Below are 26073 nucleotides of genomic sequence, written 5' to 3'. Positions count from 1 at the left end.
TTTTAAATTTATTTTAAAATAAAACTCGTTATACTTGATACATAAATAACTACATATGGTGAAATAATAAATTTTTATTCGTCGGAAAAAAATAGGACTCTTGTGTTTTTCAAGCTTTCCACAAATCATGGAAGATCCCTTACTTAAAAATATAGAATCTGAACTGTATGTCAGTAAAGGGTGGGAGATTTTAGAGCTGCAGGAACCTAGGCCCATCAAAGTCAAACGTTCAAATCTTGAAAAATGAAATAAGAATTTAAAAAGTAATACAGTAATAAATAAATAAAAATCTTATCTTTTACACGGTTCAATGAACGTTCTTAAAGTTCGTTGTCGGGCTGAATCATACTCGATTGTTATTTTTAAACTAAACCCAGACAATCTTGTGAAAATTAGGCCTGCCTTGAATTGTAACTGCAAAAACAATTTTCAAGAACAGTTTTTAAAGAATCAGAACAAAAAACTGTTTTCAATTTTTTCAAATTGATAATCTGTTTGGTTGGAAAAATTACAAAACAATTTTCGAAGAACAAAAACTCATAAATCTGTTTAGTTGTATATAGTGAAAATAGCTTTATGAATAAAAAAATTGCACATTACTTTATATGATTATTATTATTTGAGATGTTAACTACTAATACAATATATTTTTTTCTTCTAAATTTACTATGCAATAATTATTAATCTAAGCTGCTTTAAGGAACATTCATTCCATAATTGAGAGATCATCTCCATATATACCATAATCACAGCAAGAGTAGACACTCCAGTGGAAGATGCAAGTGACAACATCTGTGTTAATAAAAAAACAAAAGCTATCCCCCTTTCAATGGAACAATTCAATAATTTAAAAAATAAAAAATAAAAACCTACACGAATATGATCCTTTATACCATTATTTCCCATGCTAACAAACTGGGAATAATGGTTGTTACTATTAACACAAGTTTTATCAGATTGCTAGCCAAAGATAAAGAGAAACAAGGAATTACGAAAAGTAGGGGAAAAAAAAAAAGAAAAAGAAAAGAGGACAAATCCAGGAAAATCAACCAAATCTCAACCGAAGGAAACCCTAATATTCAAGCAAATTTATAGCATAACCAAATCCATAACAACTCTCCTCCAAAACCAAATCCATCCCACCAAATCAAAGATATTAAACCTCAACACAAACTGGACGTGTTAGACAATGAAAGAAAACCCATGGACTTGAAAAATAACAAAGATTCCCAACAAATCGATTGATGAAATTGTGAAAGAGATATATAGCTTTATCTGAAAAGAGTCACATAAAAAGAGATTAATAGCTTTACGTGAGCTGAGAGAGAGATCCAGTCAATCATGAATGAAAAATCCAATGGATCTTGAGCCCTACAACATTAGAGAAGAAGACAATGAGATAGATCTATGAGGGTTGGAAATCTGATGTGAGAAAACTATTACTGTTGAAGAAAGAGAGAGCTAGAGAGGCTGCTCAGAGAAATATTTGGACAATGTTATAAATGAGGGTTTACGTAGTTGTTGCCCGTACTTTTTAAGCAGCGTTCAGTTCTCCGGGTTTTCCAATTTTGCATCTCAATGTTTCCCAAAACTTTGAAAACAACAAATTGTTGTTCTATGAGAACCTCAACTCTATTAACTCAGTTTCCAAAAAACTCTTTTTATAAAACAGATCCAAGCAGAACTATTTTGCAGTTTTCAGTTTCTTGTCACTATGAAAATAGAAAACAATTTCCATAATTCCAGGCATGCTTGGTTTGTAACTCTTAAAATAGTTCTCAAGAATTCAGAGAATAGAAAACTGTTTTCAGAGAACTATAAAAGACAATTCCCTGAAAACAGTTCTCAGAAAGCTGAACCAAGCACATATTTTTTAACAGTTTTCTGTGTGTGTTTTCTCAAAATAGAAAACTGTTTTCAGAGTTGCAAACCAAGCACATTAGGGCATTGGAGTGAAAACAGTCCTCTTATCAATTTCAAGCACATTTCACTTTTACAGCAAACATAACACATACATTAGAATTTTCTTGTAAAAATTCCAAAGAAAATGAGAAGTAGCACTCGTGCAAATACCGAAGTTCCTATCAGATGAACAGTTGGGATGTGCTAAATCTGTCTTCTCACTGCACATAATCCCATTTTGAGCGATGAGAGGTTCCTTGGAATTCCAAAGATCCCTTATTGATACCAACTAGTCACCCCCCAAATTCATAGGACCAGTTCATGATGAAAAGGAAAGTAACCCTGACTCTTACTCAGGTCCCAAATGTGGTGGAAGCTTAATAAAAAATAGTCGACCAATGAATTCAACACAGATACAACATCAATAAGGGTACAGCTGTCTCAAACGTGTCAAACCTGAATCCAGGATTAGTCGGAGAGTGGACCCATGTGGGCCATAAAAATAATTCAGGCAGACAATAAATTTTTGGTGTTATACAGTTAAATTTGTCATTAAAATGTTCATAATTGAAGAATCAGCAATAGGTGCCTAATGTGTCTAGAATTTTGTTCAGCTTCTTTTAAAACAATTTTAGGGGGTCTAATACAACATGAAAGAGATGCCATAATCTGTTCGCCCGTGTCAAAGATAACTGGACGAAAAACGGATTCAAAAACACCAAGTAATCCACTTGTTCAACTGCATTCTTCATTAGCCTAGACAATGACGTATCAAACTTGGCGGGTAAAGGACAGCACAAACCTGATGGGTAACCATGCAGAAACTTCCCAACTTTGATGAAATAGATGGCTGATCTTTGATTTTACTATGCAGCTATAGCTTGAATCATATAAATAGAGCCGCTGATCTAGCTGCAGAAACAAGAGTCGGATTAACAACTGCATCCTACAGAATCATTGTAAAAGATAAAAATTAAAAAATGTATATCCACTACAAAGGGATTATAGACCACCACTGAATGGTCCTTGTAAAATCATCAGAATGAGAGTGACTCTACAGAAGCAATGGAGGAGATACCATTATTAGCTCCTTTGACTGTCGGAATCTGAGATGAGGTCTTCAAGTTCATCGACAATGGCATCATGGCAGAAAATAAATTGATCCTAAAGAACGGTGAGTAATGTAGAAAGTAAGCAGATGAAAAGAAACAAAAGAAAAAAGAAGAAGAAAAAAAGAGGATGAGAATGCCAGCAGCAAAATGATTGTGTCATCGTAGTTCATTGGAAATGAACTCTCTGTCCTACTTTATCAGAATAGATGTCCTACCACTGCAACAGTAAGATGGATTCCGAACATGCATTTGATTGCCAAGAAGTCAAAGGAACTAAATACGGAGCTTGCAACTGTATGGGGTTGGAATAGTTGTCATAAAATTCCATTAGCTAAAGATTTGAAACAAAGGTTTACTTAAATATACATACCTCTGATGCAGAAAATTGATTTTCAAGGATAAAAAAGTTTTAAAAATAGCAAACATTCATTAGCACAACTAATTTAATATTAGGAAATACTACTGTGGATACATTGATTATGTGTCAGAGAAGACATGATCGCCTGTAAAATAAGGAAAGATGTCTCCTTGATAGAGCGAATTGTGGCCCACTTGCAATAACAATCACTTTTAACAATGAATATTTGGTACTTGCCTAAAATATTTAAAACCTTATCACCCATTAATTCTACTCTACACATTGTCACTAAGCAAACAAAGCAGGCTAATTGTCAGCTTGTTAAAATAGGAGGTCACAAGTTAAAAGCCTACTATAGAACAAGAAGTGATATGTAAAGCACCAAAGTAAGATGGAAATATACCAATGTCTGAATCATTCCAACTCGCTGCGACCTAAACAAGGTTACAGTATTAACAAGATCTAAAGCAGACATATCTCCCATTAGGACTCTTTGGATTGTATTCTGAATTGCGCAATACGTTCCAGTTCTCCCAATACCTGCACTGCATAAATATTAAAAATGTCTCAGGACTTCCTGAACATCAATTAGGCCATTTTACTTATAAGATAAAATTAAACTGAACCTGCAGTGCACCACTATTGGACCTAGGCTTGGCGGTACGCTATATACTCTTCTCAATATTTCACGAACAGCACAGGTGTCCCTGGGAACTCCATGATCAGGCCATTCGGGATATTGAATATGCAAAACAGGTAAGGGTGGCTCTTCTGACTGCAACAAAAATAAACAAAGATTTATCCAATCCTTTCCCATTATTATATAGGAGCAACATCCGATTTTCACTTATAATATTCAACAAATATCCCAAGAATTCAACAAGCAGCAAATTTTTAGTCCCAGCGATGGTAAGAAGATCTTGCAACTAGCAATAAATATCTGCATGAACAATAAGGACAGAATGACACTGAAAATCCCAAAAATAAATAAATGGCAACAGTGGCAACCATAAACGCTAGAAATAAAAAATAAATAAATAAATAAAGCACCATCCCTCCCTCCCCATCTCACGCACACACGCAGCTTTTTATTTGTCCAATTTAACTTTTGGTTTTGTTATCTTGTTGCTTTGTAAATTGGTTTGCTGAGAAAAAGCTCCTGATTCATTCGAGCCATGTATTTGTATTTCTTTGATCTATATCAATTTGGTTGGATGTCATCAGTGTTGTTAAAGGCACGCCTAGGTGCTCGCCTAGGCTCCAGGCTCATACGGGCACAACACTTGCGCCTGTTGTGTGCCTAGGTGCACCTTTGACAACATTTGCGCTTTTTATATGGAATGTGAATAGTGTGCCTAGGCTCCAGGCTCATATGGGCGAAACACTTGCGCCTATTGTGTGCCAGGTGCATCTTTGACAACATTTGTGCTTTTTATATGGAATATGAATATGCATTAATAGTAATTTAATTTTTCAATTGTGCTTTGCTTCACTCAAGCGCACACCTCGCCTTGCGCCTAGGCTCCAAAGGACCTCTAGTGCTTTAGTGCATCTTGGGCCTTTGATAACACTAGATATCATTTTGATTTCTCATTCTATTTTCTGATCATTGGCCCATGCTTTGTGGATAATATGCTGATGAGATTGAGAATATTTATTTGGAGATTAGGGTGGGATAACATAAAGAACCCTTAGGGGTATAGGTCGAGGACAAGGTGGTCTCACTTTACTCTAGATAGGATCGGGATATGGGAAACCCATTCCATACCTGTCACGTTGCAATACCTAAACATGCAGTACGAGAAAAATAGAGGCATGATCCTTTCTTCAGGTATCATTCATCACAGAGTTCAAATGTTTCTCCTACTTATAGCAAGCGAGTCCATCTTAAGCTTGGCCAAATATTTTTTTCGGTTCTATAGGAAATCTTTTAAACCCTTTGGGTAAGTAACTATAACTGATTTAAACATTGATTTCATGTTGAAGGAATAAACTATATTGATCATATGGTCCATAGTTATCCACAATACTTTCAATTTCAGTATGGTATGACAGCTCTTAAATCATATTTGGCATTTGTACAGCATATCATTTATCAAAAAATTGCCTTACCTCCTTGTAATTTACCTCCAAATGGCGCAACACTAATGAAGTGTCAGTTGTTCGTATCCATTTAGTGACAATACATATATTACCAAATTCTCTAGGGCCATCCTCTGCCTGAAAATAATCTCCACATTTCACCGTCTGCATGTGAATTTTTAGTGGAAGAAAATTCCAGGGAAAAAAAATTGGGATGAGATAAGAAAAAGTATAAAAAAAAAAAATTTTAAAAAGAAGAAGTTAATAACTCAAAAGAGAAAAATCAAATGATTTTAAAGAGAAATAATTAATGAACAATAAAGGAAAATATATATCTAATTTCCACATAACATCTAAATAGTGCACAAGTCACCACAATACAAATTATTAACTCCATATGACAAGTTATAAGCATGAGAAATAATAGAGTTAAAGCTTGCCTTCAATGTCAAATTCTACACGTTGTTAATGATTATAACCAAAATAACAGAGAGCGGGAGCGAAAGCCAGAGCGCGAAAGCAAAGTCTAAATTTTTTGAATGCGGGAGCGTCTTGAGAGCTTCTGTATATTAGGTTTAAATAAAATTATATCAAGTCATGAAATATGTATTTTATATTTTATTTATTTATTTAAATCCATATGTAAATATATTCATGATTATTTATTCCATTAATGATATATATAATAAATAAGTTAACTTTTCTCACTAATAGATGCATAATATATTTGTAATATTCTCTAATTGGAAAGTGTTTTAGTAGTATATTTTCAAACATGTATAATTAATATATATATATATATATATACACACACATATGGTAGTATAGCAATGCCATACAGCTGGGGCACACTTAAAGTTTAAGTAATTAATGTATATATTGAGTAATAGTGCAAGTAATAAATGCATATATGGTAATATAAGTGTTCCATATCACTGGGATTCTAACAAATTTAGCTATATAAAGTAAATTCGTATGAAAATAGCGAATTAGGAAAACAAATTCGCGAATTGCAAAAATTGAATTCGCCAGATTTTGTACAAATTTACTCCCAAATCGCAAATTCGCGTGCGGAGCTTGACAGCGGGGCCTCTTTAGACGAATTGTGTGACTAAGATTATAACAAGTCTGGACTAAGTTGCATATAATGTAGAGGATATAAGAATCAGCTGTGCTCTTTAAGCACCATAAGATCTTTTTGCAAAGGAGAAAACAATATTAAATTGTTTTCTTCTATCTATTTTTTGTAATGTACATTTAAGTAATAGTAAGTGGTTCAATAATGGAAACAGTAAAAAATTCATTTTTCTTCCTGTAGCTTATTTTCTGACTTATTTATCTCCTTTCAGGTGGCGATGATAGCGAAGCAGAAAGCAAAGGAAAGACTACAGCAAGCAAAAAGACAAATTTACATTGAATGGATATTAAATGACTCTGATGATTACCAAATTTACATTGAACTCTATACAGTTTAGTACCTTATAATTGTCAACCAACCGAGTAAGCATCACTATAACAGGGCAACGATACTGGATTACCATCTCCCAGAAGTCCTCATAGGTGTGTGGTAGTGGACCTTGCGTGGCTATGAACCGAGATATTCTTTCAGAAGAAGATGCCTACATTCAAAGTTAATAATGGTCAAGCCGGATATACGGTTCCAGATACCACAAAATTCTCTACTAAGGGAGTGTGAAGTATAGTGCCATGTACATGTGATTTTAGGTGAAGAATAGAAGTTTCTACCGTAATGAAGCTTGCATTGATATATCCCCTTGCTGATGGTCTGTAATCCTTGCACGGGTTGAGAACAACCCTGTTGTTGTCAACTGAGAACAAAGAGTTCAAAACAATTACTCCCCATTCACACGAGTTAAATAATTTAAATTTCCAAAGAAAAAAGGAACTGGATTAGCATACATGGTAAGACATCTGTATAGCGGTTTTTGCTGTAATTGACACTGTCACGAGCCACTAAGCATCTACTATGCATGTCCGATGACCTTATCCTATTGGCCTGCAATTAAAGATAATAGCACTTAGTACTGTAATCAGAATTAGGCAGGAAAAAAAAAATAGGCAGACAGTGTTCAGACAGAGAGTATCACGATAGCAATTAATCTCCAGAAGAAGAAGAAGAAGAAGAGCAGAACTACCAAAAACGAGAAGAGCAGAACTACCAAAAACTAAGGACTTGCAGGTAGTTATAGTGGTGTTTGGGATATGACTATTATGTGGTATAAGATGGTGGATTGGACTCCTTTGTATAATCTTTATTGTTATTGGATTCTTTTTAATTTCTTTTTATATGGTGGATTGGGGGTTCCACATATTGTATAATTCCCTGGGGTATACCCCTTGTATTGTGCAGGGTTACCAAATCTCACCCGCTTACCTATCCCAAAAATATTAAAAAACAATAACAACAATTATGAACTGATATGACCAACATTGTACAATGGGAAAAATGGTGAAGCAAAATTTTCAGTGAAAAACTTGAAAAAAAAAAAGGTGAGCCAGAATCCGTTAGATGTATTAATAAAAGAAAATAAAAGTTTCCTCGCGAAAGATGAAGAAAATAGCAACATTTGTTTTGGAAAAATGGAGATAAATAAAGCTTTTGAAAGGTTTTGCAAAGGGCAGGAGTTGCAGTTACAAAATTAATGTAAACTGAACTGAATGAAATTCGTAACTCAATTTACTGGGAAAATATCATAAGAATCAACATTCAGATATATGTTATCAAGAAAAGGCAAAGTGAAAATGGAATGGGAGAAGTACCTTTCCATAAAAAATTTGACTTGAACAAAACATAATAAATTAGCAGGTGAACAACAGTGACATTACAAGAAACGAACATGAATGAGTGAAATTGAACCGTGAAGAGGGGGAGGGGAAGCAAAAAGAAAGGGAAAAAAATATGAGCAGTGATGATCTCATCTCCCTCCCTCCAGAACTTTCAAGTGCATTTCTATCTTATAATGGAGAAAACGACTCCATAAACATTTCATATTGACATGAGCAAATGAAGGCGGAAATACGATTTGGTAAAATAACTATGCTTTATGGGACAAAATGTTGAGTAATTAAGACATGTACTTAAATGAGTAGCTTAAACACCTATTTTGGATGAAGGCAGAAAACAAGAATGAACTATAAAAAATGGAACTCCTAACACAATAGTAGCTCAATGAAATAAAATCAGAAAAGATACTTTGTCCATGTGCAAAAAAGACAAATAATTCCACAAGTGGAAATGAGCAATATTTGTCTTTTTGAGAGAAATACCAGGAAACCTAGGATAAAGTAAAGACCAAAATTAACATGGATTTAGTTAGCAAACCAAAGCACAATGAGTTTATGGTGTAATATATGTTATGGTTCGAACTTCGAGCAAAGCGGGAGTGGCAAAGTGGTAATGTAGGATTCATGCAGCCAACCAAACCTAGTTTGGACAAGGAGTCAGTGAACCATCTTCTTCTCCATTGTCCAGTGGCTCGGAATAGTTGGGCAATGGTTTAGGGTTTGTTTGGGTTTATTGGGTCATGCTGCTCTCTACATGGATCTTGCTCGAGGCTTGAAGAGGTTGTATGGTGGGGGATTAAGTCTGAGATGCTTGGAGGGTGGCGCCTTTGTGCGTATGCTGGATATTGTGGAGAGAGAGAAATAGAAGGTCCTTCGATGGTGAAGAGACTCTTATTGGTGTTTAAGTTCTTTTTTCTTAGCTCTTTTTTCTTTAGGCTTCGGGTAATGAATTGTAAATCAATAGGGAAGACAGTGGGTTTTATGGATATGTTGAGAGCTTAGGGGCCCTATACGGCCCTTGTGTAGTTTTTGGGATGCATTCCCCAGTTGAGCGCAAGTCTATGATATATTACTTATCAAAAGAAAAAAAAAAAAATCCTAACTACAACTCTGTCCAGGACAAGAAATAACTGGGAACTCGTAGATTATACCATAAAATAGAGGTCAAAGTTCTTGTTGAGACTTGAGAGAGAGAGAGATTTGACCGCTATATAATATGACTATTAAAACTAACATGAACTAGTGAACAAAAAGGCAACCTAATTAGTACACAAAAGCTTCAAAGCTGAACATTACCTTGGCCATAAGAGAGCAAATAATACTTAACTAAAAAAACAATAAAGAGAGCAAATAACAATGGATGCTCCAAAAACTAGCTAGTCCCTAGCTGGCAATGCTTGCTCAAATCAAGAAACAATATTTGATAAATATACCCATTATAGCATTTCCGTTCACATTTTATATTCCTTAAATGTAAAGATTACAGATACTTAAATATATAAATATATAAAATGATCCAACCAAGTGATGGCCCTAAAGAAGGCTGACAATCTACAGATCACATTGTAGATTCAAATTGCATGCCTTAGACTTCATATAATGGATCAGCAAAGCATCAAGATTAAGAATGTGTCAGAACAAGAGCACAATAGTGGAAATTTTCAAGAGCTACACGTGTGTGTGTACATATATACATACACATTTTCATGTATGTGTTTAAGTAACTCATAGTGGCAATGTGGGTGTGTGACTTCTCCAACACTTGCCAAAGTAAAAAAGTAAATATATACAACGAATAGCCGTAGCGTGGTCGTGCGGCAATCAGAAAGGCACTAGTGTTTTGCATATCTAGCAACAATTTACTCCCCAAAGGTTCATATTCAATGGTGACACATATTTATTGATTACAATGCATCCAAAATGAAACGAATTGAAGCAATTCTTGGTTCATTTGGCCTAAAATATTCCAAGTCAATATTGGGTCGACACATCATCCTCCCTTTAGAGAAATTTGGTCATCTAAATTTACGTACATTATATTATAATTTATAATTAAAAATGTGGTTACTCCTATTTCATCTCATTTTCATTCCTCCAAGTAACCTTCTCTAAGGAATGATGCTGCCAAGACACTTTTACAAATGGTACTGCATTGGACTGTAACATTCATTCCTTTCAATCTAGAATCTGGATGGACTTTTCCACATAAATCACATCATCTCTAATAAGGATCGACTCATGATCCAAGATATATGATGGCTCCAGATTATACTTCCGAAACTTATTCTCTCTAATGAAGGAAGGAGCTAATCGTATGTTTAACACCACAACTTGAATACCAACAGCATGGTAGTGGGAGGATAGATTTACGGTGGAAAAATCTAGACTGAACATAGAATGGGAAAATCATAGCAGCATCCACAACAATGTCCAATGCCGAATAGCAACATATGCAACAAAGTCAGTGCTGATATTTGATGTGTGAAAATAAAATACAGGTTGTAAAGGAACCATAGCAATTCATTAAGGAACACATAAAAACAAAAAAAAAAAAAAACACACCATAGCACGTAAAGGATAAAAGCAACGACATGAATTGTATCAAAAAGCCGTTAGTGGACAAGTGGATGAGACCTGGAATCAGATTTTGGTGCCATCAATCACATAACATCAAGTATTGCCATTCAATCAACCCAATTAGGTGCAAAGCAATCACGGGTCCAAAAATGTAAAGCTTATTAGTATTGTCCCTCGTACCATTCATGTATAATTCCTTTATGATCATTTTTGCCCTCTTCTCTTTAGGATAATCAAATGGGCAATAATTTAGTAGACTGATACCATCAAATGATGTCCCAGTAAGAAGTTGAAAAATACTAATAAGCAGATTATGTTCAACTCACTACCATTTGTCAGGCCTTCTAGATGGTGTGTGGTCAAAATTGTAGTCTTCCTTCATCTAAATCTCTCACATCAGAACCCTAAACTTAATCTATTTAAAAAAAATTGGTATGTCCTGTTCTTCTGCCATTTCAGTTCAGCTTATAATTTTAACCAATTCAACGGTGCAAAACTTATATGATAAAAATAAAAAATAATAATGATGATTCAATCAGGTAGAGCCAAACAACAAAGATACAAATTTCCCCAAATCACGACACTTATCATACTTGAAACATACATAATTATGTAAATACTTATCTATATAAACACAGTTAGAGTAATACAGCGTTATACACTCACACATACATTTGTATAGTGAGATGGATATGGTGCAAACCTGCAAGGTAAGGAACTCCTGGGGGATCTTTTCAGGCATCTGGAGCTTGTCCTTGAAAAAACTAAGAGATTCGGAGCAGTGGCGAAACTGATCGGGGGTTAGAGATGGCCTCGGCGGCGAATCGGCGGCGAAATGGACGGAGTTGGCCGGAGAAGAAGATGAGCCGGCCGTGAAAGGTTTTCGGGCTGTGGCCATCGCCGATCTCCGGGAACGAGTGCGAGTGGAGATGACGTTCCCCGTGGCTCTAACGTCTTGTTTGGCTCTCAATTTTTGGTTCACAAATCGCTCTCCCCCTCCACTGCCTATGTGTAGTACATATTGGCGGAGAGATACAGGAATCAGATTCAGTGAGCAAAGACTGTATCGCGAGTGTTAAAAGGTGCTGTTACGCATTTTAGGTAGGGTTAATTATTAACAAAATAGTAGTAATTAATAAATAAATGTAGTAGCAAGATTGGATTATTATTTGTTTTAACTTTCAAAAAGATAATTAAATTTAGGGGAAAAAGAAAAATGTTATGAAAATAATTTTTTTTTTTTTTTTTTTTTAAATTTGAACAAATGGCAAATTCCATGGAGTTGGAAAGTAATCTGAAGTCAAAGGGTTGTGATTTATTAGTATTATTCATATATATATATATTTTTTTTTTGGCTACCGCAAATAACTCATTCCCGTTTTATTTTTACTGACAGTGAACTATTGAATATTAATTGGATATAAAGTAGTTTTGAATTTTTTATATTAGTTAATAGTATTTGAGAATTAGGACTTTAGTGTTTTTGTTGAAGTACATACGTTTTTTAGTTATAAATTTCCTATATTTTTTATGTAAGAATTCACATCTTTAAGTAATAATTTTACAAATATAATAAATATAATAATTTTACATTACTTTTTGTCCTACAATATTACATCACTATAATGCGTGACTTGTGTGTCCTCCCTCCACCTTATAAAGCACGATGAAATATGAGTACGGATAAAAATACGGTGTATGATAAATTTTTTAAGGGTTAATTTTACTTATATTCCCTAATCTTTGACTATATTTCACTAATACTTTCTTTTGGTTTCAATATTCTACCCACACACTTCCTTGTATGTGACACCGTCTAGTTATTAAAGGAGCTATGTGATTTTACAATTTTACCCTCAATTATATATTAATATTCATAAATAAATTATATATGAAATTAAAAGACTAAACTACCCTTAATTTTTTATTACCTAATTGTTCCATCTGTGAGCAAGCCACCAAGTATACTGAAGCATCTATTAGGGGTTCCTATTATCTATCCCTGACTTGCCTTAGCCGTGAACTGTGAATAGCAAAAGCAGTTGAGCTTAGATCTGAAAAGAATTTGGATCATAAAGGAAGGGAATGGAAATAACAATTAATGCCAACACTGACAAATGCTCTCAGATAAACCACAATCCAATAGAGAAAAACAGTGAATTTGTTAATGGGATTGGGTTGTATCCGGCGCGCGGTGTAGAAACACGCACAGATGACGGCGGACTGATCGCGACTAATGGGCGAACAAGAATTTCGGTGGGGGTGATGCTTGGTGACTGTTCTGGTGATGGGTTTGTCGTCCGAGGCCAACCACGCGAATGTGACACAAAGGTCTCGGCGAGGAAACTGGTCTGGATTTCCAGACGATGGGCAAGAAAGAAATAACCCACGACGAGCAAGGATCTCCTCCCATCGCCGCCTCTTTCTCCACCGCCACCTCCTATCGTCGCCGTCACCATCCACTGTTTCCTCTTCTCACCATATTTATCTCATCTCTCTTTTCCCTATCAATTTTATTGATACATCTGCATGTGTATATATATTTATATATGGATCGAAGTTTTACATATGGTATATATGTAGATATATATGACATCAACTATCCTTTTGGGGAAATTTCAAAAAAAAAAAAAAAACTATCCTTTTGGTAATGAAGGAAATTCTGCATATAGGGATTGTTGTGAGCGGCCTTAGATGATTTAAGTGGGTGTAGTTTGTTGGATTTAGAGTTTGGGAATGATATATTTGATTGTTAGAGAGAAAGAAATGTAATATTTTCAGGATATATTATTTAATTTTTTTAAAAAATTAATTAGCACAAAAATTGAAAATTTATTGGATTGAACAAAATCAACAATTTATTGGATTGAACAAAATCACAGAGAGAATCATGTTGGAGGATGACGATGAATATATATATATATATATATATATATATATATATGTTTGTTTAAGTGAAACGACGGAGTTAACAAATTAAGGGTAGTTTTGTAATTCTGTATTAATCAACGAGGTTAAAGATGTCATTTTTGACATTAGAAGGATAAAATTGACATTTTAACAAATTTCTTACGATGACGTCAGCTCATACCATTAGTTATTTAACAGCAGGAAATAATTTGTAACATATGATCAAAGGTTAAGGAATGTGCCTTAAATATTAAAATTTAGAGAGGGTGTTAGCGAAATATGGTCAAAGTTTAGTGAGTGTAGGTGGAATTAATTTATTTTTTAAAAATAGAACATTAGTACAACCGTATGAATGCGTAAATAATAATAATAATAATACTATATATTTTTATCATTTTATCCCTACAATAAAAATAAGTCAATAATTTAAAGTAAGGAAAAAATAAATAAATAAATAAAAAGGAAAAGGAAAAGACGCCAAACCAAACCCTCCTAAATCCCTCACTTTTGGTCTGCAAACACAATTCCTCATTTCAGATTTCAGTTTGACAGCAAAAACAAAAGCAAATCGAACTCCACTCAGAACCCAGTCAGAAACCTCTGTTATGAGGTTCATCCTCCATTATCTCTCTATACCTCACCGGCAACCCCACCACCACCACAGCCGCCGTGCCTTCGTCGACATTGGCGCCATCAAATTGGTTCGAGACCGAGCTCTCGACCACGCCGTCGAGAAGGAAAACCACCTCAAACCCATGCTTAACCTCAAGAACCTTATCAAATCCGAGCCCTCCAAGTCCCTCCCACTCTCCATCATCGTCCAAAACAGGAAAACCCTCGAGATTTCCCTCCGCCCAATCGAGTTCGTCCGCAAATTCCCTTCCGTTTTCGAGGAATTCCTCCCCGGCGGAGCCGGAATCCACCCACATGTCAAATTGACCCCCGAAGTCCTCGAGCTCGACGCCGAAGAGGAGTTGATCTACCAGAGTGACAATTACAAGCAACAAGTCGCTGACCGGCTTTTGAAGGTATTGATGCTAACCAGAATCCATAAAATTCCATTACATATCATTGATCGCCTAAAATGGGACTTGGGTTTGCCCCAAGATTATACACAAACAATAGTACCTGAATTTCCTGATTATTTTCAAGTCACTGGTGACAAAGGTTCTATTTTGGAATTGGTGTGTTGGAGTAATGAGTTAGCAGTTTCAGTAATAGAGAAGAAGACAAGGGATTATGAAAAGGGAATGCCAATTGCGTTCCCTTCACAAAATTCCAGAGGTTTTGAGATGGATAAGAATTTCAAGAAGTGGGTTGATGAGTGGCAAAAGTTACCTTACATTTCTCCATATGAAAACGCATCACATCTTCTGTCCAAGAGTGATGAGTCGGATAAGTGGGCAGTGGCTGTATTGCATGAGCTTCTTCATCTTCTTGTTTCGAAGAAGACGGAGAGAGAAAATTTACTTTGTCTTGGTGAGTATTTGGGGATTCGGTCAAGGTTTAAAATTGCATTGCTTCATCACCCGGGCATATTTTATATTTCAAGTAGAATTAGAACTCACACTGCGGTTTTGAAGGAGGCTTATAAGAGGGCCTTGTTGATTGAAAAGCATCCGTTGATGGACATGAGGTATAAGTACATTCATCTTATGAACATGGAGAAGAAGGATCATAAGCCAAAATCTTTACAAGGAAGCAGTACACGACAACAAAAGGCATCTGGTGAGTCTAAAGAAGGAGAAGTAGAGGATGATGGAAGTGGGGGAGAACAAGAGCAGATGTCAAATGGCTTGTCAGATTCTGAATTTGAGGATGATAGTGATGATAATTGTAGTGATTATGATGAAGAGGACGATGAAGATGAGAGTGAGACACTTGCTTACAAGAATATGGCAACAAATAAAGGAAGAACAACTAGGAAGAGGGATTTTGAAGAGAAAGGGCCTATGAGAACAATGCCGAAGAGGTCATTTGAAGGAAAACCCAGGAAGAGTCATGATAAAAAGGCATCAAAATTTTCTAGAAGAACAGAAACGCGTGGTGGTCATGATTTTGGTGGGAATTCCCTGGAGCGATCAGATGCCCGGAGAACCATGGGAAGGTCAAAATATGACAACTGTAATGATTTTGATGATGCAGAGGATGGAAATGACAGTGAGGCACTTGCTGGCAAGAATATGGAAACAAATAAGGGAAGAACCACTAGGAAGAGGAATTTTGAAGAGAAAGGGCCTATGAGAACTATGCCAAAGAGGTCATTTGAAGGAAACCCCAGGAAAAGTCATGATAAAAAGGCATCAAAATTCTCTAGAAGAACAGAAATGCGCGGTGGTCATGATTTTGGTGGGAATTCACTGGAACGATCAGATGCTCAGAGAACCGGAGGGAGATCAAAATATGATAATTGTAATGATTTTGATGATGAGAAGGATGAAGATAACAGTGAAGCACTTGCTCGCAAGAATATGGAAACAAATAGAGGAAGAACAACTAGGAAGATGAATTTTGAAGAAAAAGGGCCTATGAGAACTATGCCGAAGAGGTCATTTGAAGGAAAACCCAGGAAATTTTCTAGAAGAATAGAAACACGTGGTGGCCATGATTTTGGTGGGAATTCACTGAAGCGATCAGGTGCTCAGACAACCACGGGGAGGTCAAAGTATGCCAAAAGGACTTCCACATGGTAGAAAATAAGTTTATTTGCTGAAGCAACATATGGGATAGGTTTGAATTCTTGGCCAATATTCCCCTCGTTAATCAATTTCAATTTTACTGTCTCACATGTGCTGTTTGTTTTCATTTACCTTCTTAGAATGTTGAAGTACTGTTATTGCGTTGTTTAATGTGCCTCTATTGTGTGGGTTTACAATGATGTGTCTGTAACTATGTCAAGCGTGCATGCACATACGTTAGTACATACACATTTACATACAAGATTATGTAGTCATCCTTTCCTTGCTTAGCCAGTTAGCAGCTATGACTGTAAGACCTTTCCTTACTTATACCCCAAAATATTGCAAGAAGCTCTGCGTTGCAGGAATATACTAAACCCCATAAAGGACTTTTAGTAAGATCCATGCATTCATTTTTAAGTGACCAGTTACATTGAATTTGAAGGTCTTATAAGGTGGTGGTATTCAAACACTTTGTAAATTGTAATATTCCGAGATTCCCCAGGATCGGACAGTAGAATTAAATTGAGAAATGTAAGATTCCACATTAAAGAGAAAGCTAATACCAAGTAATATTTCTGTTTCATAAACATTACTTATTTTTTTCCCCAGCCGAGACACACACATCTAAAAGTGCATAGTGAAAAACTAGAATTGTCAAGGGCTGCCTTGTGAGTGTTCTGTGACAAGTTGATCATTTTAGCTGTAATAGAGTATGTGGAACTAGCAATGGCTAAATTAAAACTAGGCTAGGACAATTAAAAGCAATGGATTTTTTTTTTTTTTTAATTATTAGTTGAGTGTTTTATTTTTTAGAGTTTATTCGCTGAAGTGAAGGTGCGCCTCTAGGAAATGATTTAAACCTCTTCTTTTGAATCAAAGTAATTGATAATATCTATATTATGGAGTCAATTGGGGAATCAACAAGTTAATGCAGACAATCAATATATCATAGACATAGAAATTTATCCTTCAATCCAAACACAACCCTGAAGACTGAAGTTGCAATAGTTGATCTCTTCACCCCCCACCCCATCTTTCTCCCTCCTTACACACAGTTCTCAGTCATTTATAATCAGTAAACATTTTTTTGGTAAGTAAATTACACAAATTCTATAATATGTTTTTTTTTTTTTTTTTTCCCTGAAAAAATAAAAGGAACTAATCAGATGGGGAAAACAATTCATTTACAGGAGGAGCAGTGCATAAAAGACATTGTAGTCATGATTCATAAGACCCCAGGAGGAACAGTTTATACAAATACAGGCCATACTTAATCAATAAATTAGCACAACCACCAGTAAGGTCACTGACCTGGCGTCCCTAAACCGTGCCCAATGGTTATCTAGATTAGTGAATTGTTTACTCTTTACAATTTGAAATTTTGTCTGCAAATGCAAAATAACCACCAAATTAGTGAACTATTATTATTATTATAAGATTTCGGAGGAGAAACTTGTTCAATCCCAATTCTATACAAGGAAGGTAGATCGTAAACTCAGCCAGTGTATCTGACCCTTAGAGCTCTAGAATTTTACTCCTCTTAAAAACATGTATGCTGCAGATAGTTTCAATTTCTAAATGTTGCCACTCTAGAAATTTAAAAATTAAGTGGAGCTATTATTATTCATAAGGTATCAAACATAACTGTCTAGTAATACACCTTAATCTCTATTGATGGAATAGAATCTGAGTACGTTTTCTGGCCAAACACGAGATGAGGATTCCTAGTTTTCTCATTGGTAGTCAAGAAGAACACTTCTGAAAAGACAATGATTTGGTCATAATGATGATTGAGAGTCTCATGTTCTGGCTAAATTTTCCCTTTGGACATTTTATGCATGTCCAAACCAATTCTCATACTCAAAACTAAGTGACTTCCAATAATTTTGTCAGCTTAATAACCAAATTCCCACCAATGTTCCATAATGTACAATTCCTATTCTGAATTTGCTGGTAATGAGAAGGCTCAATTTTATTTATGCTTAGACTTTTTCCTTATTTATTTATTTGTTTGATACCGGTACGAAGATTATAAATCTTTTATATATCTCTGGAACAACTTGGTGAGGTTTGAACCTTTCATCGCTAAAAGATGTCACCTAGATATCCCTAGGGAGAGGGCCAGTGGGAGGAGGGGTGAGACGGTCAATACTACTGTTTCCCTATGAAGCTTCAAATTCTTTCATGGAATGTCCGGGGTCTTAACGACTTGGCTAGAAGGAAAGTGGTGAAATTGGTGATTCGGAAAGCGGGTGGTCATCTTGTATGTCTTCAAGAAACAAAGATTGCTTCCATGACGGATGTGATTGTTCAAAGTTTGTGGGGTGGGAGATTCGTGGAGTGGTGTGCCTTGGATGCGATTGGCTCTTCGGGTGGTATCCTGATTATGTGGGATGTCCGTTGGATCTCTTTGTTAGATTCTCAGGTTGGGCGTTTCTCGGCTTCCTGTATTCTATCCATGGTGGAGGATGGCTTTCGTTGGGTTTTTTTCTGGAGTCTATGGGCATACGAAGGATAGTGAGTGCCATTTGTTCTTGGAGGAGCTAGGGGAGATTCGTAGGCGATGGACGTTGCCTTGGTGTATCGGGGGGGAATTTCAATGTTGTACATTCCCCTTTTGAGAGATCGACAGGGGGCAGATGGACAGCTGATATGATGGCTTTCTCAGAGTTTATTAATGCTTGCTGTTTGCTTGATTTGCCTTTGGTGGGTGGGCCTTTCACTTGGTCCAGTGGACGTTCTCCTCCTACTCTTTCTCATCTTGATAGATTCTTGGTGTCGAGTGATTGGGAGGAGAAGTTTTCTGATGTTGTTCAGACCATCTTGGCTCGTCCTTTGTCTGATCATGTTCCGTTGTTGTTGGACTATGGCGGGCTGCATAGCAGAAGATCCCCATTTAGATTTGAGAATATGTGGCTCCGGGCTGAAGGTTTCTTGGAGCGAGTTTGATCCTAGTGGGCGGGGTTTGGAGTGGTTGGCACTCCGAGTCATTCTTTGGCAGGCAAGTTGCGTTTTTTGAAGAATGATCTCAAAGTCTGGAACAAATAGGTGTTTGGTAACTTGGTCTGGAGAAAGAATCGGGTTCTCTCTGAGATTGCTGACATTGATAAGATGGAGAGTCAGGGTCTTTTGACGGGTCCTTTGAAGCTTGGGAGGGTGGAGTGTCAAGCAGAGTTTGTTGAGATTGCTGTTATGGAGGAGATTTCATGGAGACAGAAATCTAGAACTTTGTGGCTTAAAGAAGGTGACAATAACACTAAATTCTTTCATAGACTTGCCAATGCTCACAGAAGGGGCAACCACATTGGGAGGATTAGGGTGGATGGGGTGTTGATTAGTAAAGAGGAGGAGATTAGTAAGAGCTTTTCTGACTACTTTACGACTTTGTTCACTGAGTCAGCCGATTGGCGTCCTTTGCTTGATGGGCTTCATTTTGATTCTATTTTGGGAGAGGAGTGCTCTGTTTTGGAAGAGCCTTTTTCAGAAGAGGAAGTTTTCTCTGCTCTGAAGAGCTGTAATGGGGATAAAGCTGTTGGACCGGATGGTTTTGCTATGAGGTTCCTTTTGGAGTGTTGGGAGGTGGTCCGTGAGGAGGTGATGGGCTCTTTTCATGCCTTCCATGCGCAGGGCTCTTTTGAGAAAAGTTTGAATGCAACTTTTATTGCTCTTATTCCGAAGAAGGGAGAGGCAATAGATGTTAGAGACTTCCGCCTTATTAGTTTGGTGGGATGTTTTTACAAGTTGATTGCGAAAGTCTTGGCCTCTAGGTTGAAGAAGGTGATGGATGGTGTCATTTCTGACTCTTAGAATGCATTTGTGGGAGGTCGGCAGATCTTGGATTCAGTTCTTATTGCTAGTGAATGTGTTGATTCCCGTTTGAGCAGCGGTGTTCCGGGTGTTCTTTGCAAGCTAGATATTGAAAAGGCATACGATCATGTGAGCTGGAGTTTCCTTCTCTACCTGCTAGAGAGGATGGGTTTTGGTGGGTGGTGGAGGAGATGGATTCTTTTTTGTATCTTTAGCGCTCGTTTCTCTGTCCTTGTGAATGGAGCGCCGACGGGTTTCTTCTCTAGCTCGAGGGGCTTGAGACAAGGGGATCCGCTTTCCCCTTTCCTGTTCCTTTTTGTGATGGAGGCTCTTAGCAGATTGCTGAAGAGGGCTGTGGAGCTGGGTTTTTTTAGAGGCTTTCGGGTGGGCAGGGATGTTGTTTGTCAATTGGAAGTTTCTCATTTGATGTTTGCAGATGACACTATTGTGTTTTGTGATGCGGATGCGTCCCAGCTGAGGTATTTGAGATGCGTTCTGATTTGGTTTCAAGTTGTTTTTGGCCTTAAGGTTAATGTTGGTAAGAGTCTTTTTGTGCCTGTTGGGGATGTTCCGGAGATTGAGTTGTTTGCTCACATCCTTGGAAGTTGCACTGGCTCTTTTCCCATTTCTTATTTAGGATTGCCTTTGGGTGCCCCTTCGAGATGTGTGGGGAGCTGGGATCCGATTGTGGACAGAGTCGAGAGGAGGTTGGCGGGTTGGAAAAAGCAGTACCTGTCCAAGGGGGGTTGGGTTACCCTGATTAAGAGCACCCTTTCTAGCCTTCCTACATACTTCTTATCTCTGTTTCAGATTCCTTCTTCAGTGGTTGAGAGAATTGAAAGATTGCAGTGCAACTTTCTTTGGGGGGGAAAGGAGAAGAGTTCAAGTTTCACTTGGTTCGGTGGGATCAAGTGTGCCGTCCAATTCGGTTTGGAGGCTTAGGGTTTTGGAGGTTGTTGCCTTTCAATAAGGCTCTCTTTGGTAAATGGCTCTGGAGGTTTGGGATCGAGAGGCATTGGTTAAGGAGGAAAGTTATTGCTCACAAATTTGGGAAAAGTCGTGGTGGGTGGTGCTCTCTGGCGATGCGTGGTCCAAGGGGGGTGGGAGTTTGGCATTTCATCCGGAGGGGTTAGGTTGACTTCTGCAAGCATGTTCGTTTTCGTATTAAAGATGGAAGGAGGATCAGTTTTTGGAAGGATCTCTGGTGTGGGGATCTCCCTCTTGCTCTCGCGTTCCCACGGCTCTATAGGATTGCTTCTCATCAACAGGCCATGGTTGTTGACTGTTATCATCTTGATAACGGGAGACTGTCTTGGGATGTTTAGTTCAGGAGGCATTTTCAGGATTGGGAGATCGAGAATGTTTCTCGTTTTTTGGAGCTGTTGTATAGCCAGGTGATTTCTTTTTAGGAATTGGATTGGTGGTTCTGGATTCCTAACTCGCATGGCCGTTTTGAGGTTAGGTCTTTTTTTAGATGCCTTTCGGTTGGTCATGGTGATCCCTTCCCTTGGAAGTCTATTTGGCGGTCCAAGGCTCCCCGCAAGGTCGCCTTTTTTGCTTGGACCTCTGTTCTGGGTAAGATTTTAACATAGGATAATCTGAGGAGGAGGAATCAGGTGGTGGTCAATCACTGTTACATGTGTTTGTGTAATGAGGAGTCTGTTGATCACCTCCTTTTACATTGCAGCATGGCCAGAGATTGTTGGGATTTGATGCTTCGTTTATTTGGGGTCTATTGGGCCATGCCTTATTCCTCTAGAGGGTTGATTGAGGCTTGGAGAGGCATCTCTGTTGGGGCTGACATTAGGGATGCTTGGAGAGCTACGCCGCTTTGTCTTTGGTGGTGTATTTGGCTTGAGAGAAATAGGAGATATTTTGACGGAAAAAAGAAGCTTGTTTCTATGCTTAAGTTCTTTATTATTTCTACTCTTTTTTGTTAGGTTTCAGGGAGAGATTATAGATCTATGGAGGAAATTATTGTTTTCTTGGCCTCTCTGAAGGTCTAAGGCGCCCTTTGGCCCTTTTGTTTCTTTGGGCTTCACTCCCTCTTTGAGTGTTTTTAATAAAATCTTACTTATCAAAAAAAAAAAAAAAGATATCCCCAGCTACAAGGCCCATGGAATGCCTAGTCATGAATCATGACATAATCAAACCATATGTGCTCACTGCACTTGTTGGCATTGAAAAGGCCCAAACCAATCTCAGCAAGAAAAAGAAAAACCAAAATGAAGTAACTATGGCATCGTATCACCAAGATTTGGAAGATTGCTCGTTGCAACGTCGCCTTGATTTTTTTGCAAACGGTGCAACGTCGCCTTGATTAATAAGCCCAATATACACATTGAAAAAGATTCCCTCAAAACAAATACAAGATACTACTCTTTAAACATGGTAGTTTCCAATCTCACTAGCATATACTTGCAAGTGGTAAAGGAAGAAAGGTAATTCTATCAAAAATAGAAGAGCAACTTCCTCATGGAAATTCAGTGTAGGTGCATCATAAGCTCACAAGGCACTGCTAATGAACAATTCTCAGCATTGACAATGTTGGAAGTTCATATCTCAGATGAAGATAAGTCCAAAAAGTTGAGACCACATCTAAATTTCCAAAAGAGGCAAAAATCCCCAGAGTTACAATTTTAATTTGTGGCGCATACACCGATAAGATATTACTGACATGGCACAAAATACCCAACTGATATACTCCCTTGCAAAGGAGCTGTGCTAAACAAGACATTACTGACAGTACACTATTCACCTTCAGTATAGGAATTGTACATTATAAAATGTTTTCTACGTCAGTTCTAATTGGGAGGGCTGTCCATTCTCTCAAACTTATTATAGAATTTGTGTAATTTACTTGCCAAAAAAAAAAAAAAAAAAAGAATTTGTGTAATTGCAGAAACGTGTAAAATTATATTTTAGTCTAGGAAATACAAAAAAATTTATGTCCTTGGTATATATATAAAGGTCTTGATAGTTTTGGCAAATGTAGATTAGGAGATTTATTTTTCAAAACTGATTGGGAGTTCTACACGCTTTCTCATGGGGAGCCAATTGTATGGCAGATTCAGGTGTTCTCACCTCATTTGGATTACATAATAAGCTCTTAACTTATCATGCACACCATTGCCCGTGAATTGGTTTGGACATGCATAAGTTGTCCGAAGGGAAGAAAATTGGTTTGGACATGCATAAAATGTCCAAAGGGAAAATTTAGCCTGAACATGAGACTCTCAGTCATCATTATGACCAAATCATTGTCTTTTCAGAAGTAGTGTTCTTGACTACCAATGAGAATACCAGGAATCCTCATCTCGTGTTTGGCCAGAAAGCGTACTAAAATTCCATTCCATGAACAGAGATTAAGGTGTATTACTAGACATTTATGTTTGATACCTTATGAATAATAGAATTGGGACTGAACAAGTTTCTCCTCAGAAAATTTATTACAATAATAATAATGTTATTATTATTATTATTTTTTGGAAGATCTTGTACTGTTGGTTTATACTGGTTCCATTAGATTGTTCAAATTTAGTTTGTAAAGATTAAATAGTTCACTAATTTGGTGGTTACTTTGCATTTGCAGACAAAATTTCAAATTGTAAAGAGTAAACAATTCACTAATCTAGATAATTATTGGGTACGGTTTAGGGACACCAGGTCAGTCATCAGTGATCTGTCATTTTTATTGGTTGGCAACAAATAGAGTATTGGTTTGGTTACTTTTTTCTTACTAATGGTTATTTCTAATTTATGGATTAAGTATGGCCTGTATTTGTATAAACTGTTCCTCCTGGGGTCTTATGAATCACGACTACAATGTCTTTTATGCACTGTTCCTCCTGTAAATGATTTGTTTTCTTCCCCATCTGATTAGTTTCTTTTTTTTTTTTTTTTCAAGGAAAAAAAAAAAACATGTTCCTTTTTTGTTCGTTAATTGGGGGATTGTTGTTTTTCCTATTAGGCCATTCTTTTGTTAATTTTTTATAGTTATGTTCTATTATCATTTTTTTTTTTTTTCTCTTTTTGACAGTTATAGCTGAAACTTTTATCATGTAACTAAAAATTTCATATATTTGTAAAGATGGGTAAAGATCTTGTTCGTTAATGAGGCTAATTTGCAGGTAGATGAGAAACTAGAATTCTCAAGGGCTGCCTTGTGAGTGTTCTGTGACAAGTTGATTACTTTAGCTGTAATAGAGTATGTGAAACTAGCAATGGCTAAATTAAAACTAGGCTAGGACAATTAAAAGTAATGGATTGGTTTTTTTATTATTATTAGTTGAGTATTTTATTTATTAGAGTTTATTCGCTTACGTGAAGGTGCGCCTCTAGGAAATGATTTAATCCTCTTCTTTTGAATCAAAGTAACTGATAATGTCTATATTATGGAGTCAATTTGGGAACCAAGAAGTTAATGCAGACAATCAATATATCGTAGACATAGACATATATCCTTCAATCCAAACACAACCCTGAAGACTGAAGCTGCAACTCCCTCACCCAAATCTTTCTCCCTCCTTACACACAGTTCTCAGTCATTTATAATCAGTAAACTTTCCCGTCATTTCTAATTGGTAGAGCTCTCCGTTCTCTCAAACTTATTATAGAATTTGTGTAATTTACTTACCAAGAAAAAAAAAAAAAAAAAAGAATTTGTGTAATTGCAGAAATATGTAAAATTATATTTAGTCTAGGAAATAATTCAATAGCAAGTACACAAAATTTTATTTCCTTGGTATATATATAAAGGTCGTGATGGTTTTGGCAAATGTAGATTAGGAGATGTATTTTTCAAAACTGATTGGGAGTTCTTCACGCATTCTCATGGGGAGCCAATTGTATGGCAGATTCAGGTGTTCTCAGCTCATTTGGATTACATAATAAGCTCTTAACTTATTATGCACACCAATGCCCATGAACCTACCAATCATGTTGGAATTTTTAACTATAATAATTTTGCTTAATTATATATATTGAGCAGTTCCATTTCCTTTGGCAATTTTCCTGTGTTCATTCTCAAGCATTTGTACTTCCTAAGCATGTGTTTTTTTTTTATTTTTTATTTTTATCTTTCCAGTATTGGGTCTTCTTTCCATTGTATAATTTATTAATGTGATTGTGCAGGTTGGCAAGACATTGTCCTCTTTATCCAAAGTCCATCTTTGATCTTATGTGATGCTATCAGTCAACTGGGATGCTTATAATTACTGCCACTATTCTAGACCACTAAGGCTGGCCGTATCTCTTGAGAAAACTGTGTCCATCTATTTGTGTGGTCCTCTATATATGGCATTCCTTGAAAAATGTTGACAGTTCTCTCCCAAAAACCAACCTATGTCATGATCAAGAATTTGAGTTGACCTTTCTCCTTGCCTCTAGTAAGAGTCAACTTTCTGGTTCATCTGATTGTTGATTCTTGGGAGGATTTTGGCCTGCAGAACTGGGGTTTTAGAAGTCATTTCAGCTTTCTTTTTTATTTTTGCTGATAATTGAAACTCACTTCTTTCCTTGAACTAAAATGGTAATACCCGGTTCTTTGGGATTGTATCTCGAGTTTTATCATGGTTTTGGATATTGACTGCATACCATAACCTTGTAATTTTGTTGGGGTTAAGGCCCATAGTAAATTTGATCCTTCATCTTTGATTCGAGAGCAATATTTTTGCTGTAATTTCTACACCAAATGCACTGTAAGGCAGTTGTCACGGCTTGTAGGTAAGCCAAAACATACTATCGCTATCTCTTTATTGATAATTTTTTTGTTAAAATAAATCTTTTTTTCATAAGATCCTCCAGTTCAATTTTATCTCTTTTGACGTGTGAAAACTGA

General features: G+C 36.6%; 2 protein-coding genes across 3 annotated transcripts; one reads left to right on the top strand and one right to left on the bottom strand.

Annotated features, from left to right (window-relative positions):
- Positions 1 to 2258: 2258 nt before the first annotated feature.
- Positions 2259 to 11909, bottom strand: LOC132274601 (protein-tyrosine-phosphatase PTP1). 2 transcript variants are annotated; one of them, XM_059775918.1, is made up of 9 exons: positions 11540 to 11905; positions 7375 to 7471; positions 7201 to 7283; positions 6933 to 7073; positions 5485 to 5619; positions 3999 to 4147; positions 3776 to 3917; positions 2981 to 3066; positions 2259 to 2814 (listed from the first exon to the last, which is right to left on the bottom strand). In XM_059775918.1, exons 1-8 carry the CDS (start codon positions 11732 to 11734, stop codon positions 2986 to 2988), a joined length of 1023 nt encoding a protein of 340 aa, XP_059631901.1. In that variant the 5' UTR covers positions 11735 to 11905; the 3' UTR covers positions 2259 to 2814; positions 2981 to 2985. The 2 variants fall into 2 exon arrangements, with proteins under 2 accessions (XP_059631901.1, XP_059631902.1); XM_059775919.1 differs by lacking the exon at positions 2259 to 2814 and having other exon boundaries at positions 2978 to 3066; positions 3776 to 3912; positions 11540 to 11909.
- A 2192-nt stretch (positions 11910 to 14101) lies between these two features.
- On the top strand, positions 14102 to 25894 carry LOC132274600 (protein WHAT'S THIS FACTOR 1 homolog, chloroplastic). Its single transcript, XM_059775917.1, has 2 exons — positions 14102 to 16476; positions 25368 to 25894. The coding sequence occupies exon 1, from the start codon at positions 14352 to 14354 to the stop codon at positions 16437 to 16439; it is 2088 nt and encodes a 695-aa protein (XP_059631900.1). The 5' UTR covers positions 14102 to 14351; the 3' UTR covers positions 16440 to 16476; positions 25368 to 25894.
- Positions 25895 to 26073: the final 179 nt, after the last annotated feature.

Source organism: Cornus florida, unplaced genomic scaffold, assembly GCF_030987335.1.
Source record: "Cornus florida cultivar Cherokee Brave unplaced genomic scaffold, ASM3098733v1 CherokeeBrave_3.0.0_Hap2_Chr09, whole genome shotgun sequence".
NCBI lineage: Eukaryota > Viridiplantae > Streptophyta > Magnoliopsida > Cornales > Cornaceae > Cornus > Cornus florida.
This window is presented reverse-complemented; position numbering and strand designations above follow the sequence as displayed.

What these genes read in the sequence shown, in the direction of transcription:
- LOC132274600 (XM_059775917.1), top strand. Translation starts at nt 14,352, where the DNA reads ATGAGGTTCATCCTCCATTATCTCTCTATACCTCACCGGCAACCCCAC.
- LOC132274601 (XM_059775918.1), bottom strand. Translation starts at nt 11,734, where the DNA reads ATGGCCACAGCCCGAAAACCTTTCACGGCCGGCTCATCTTCTTCTCCG. An exon ending in CTATACAGATGTCTTACCAT is followed by an intron (nt 7,284 to 7,374) that starts GTATGCTAATCC and finishes CTTTGTTCTCAG; the next exon opens with TTGACAACAACAGGGTTGTT. An exon ending in CCAATAGTGGTGCACTGCAG is followed by an intron (nt 3,918 to 3,998) that starts GTTCAGTTTAAT and finishes ATATTTATGCAG; the next exon opens with TGCAGGTATTGGGAGAACTG.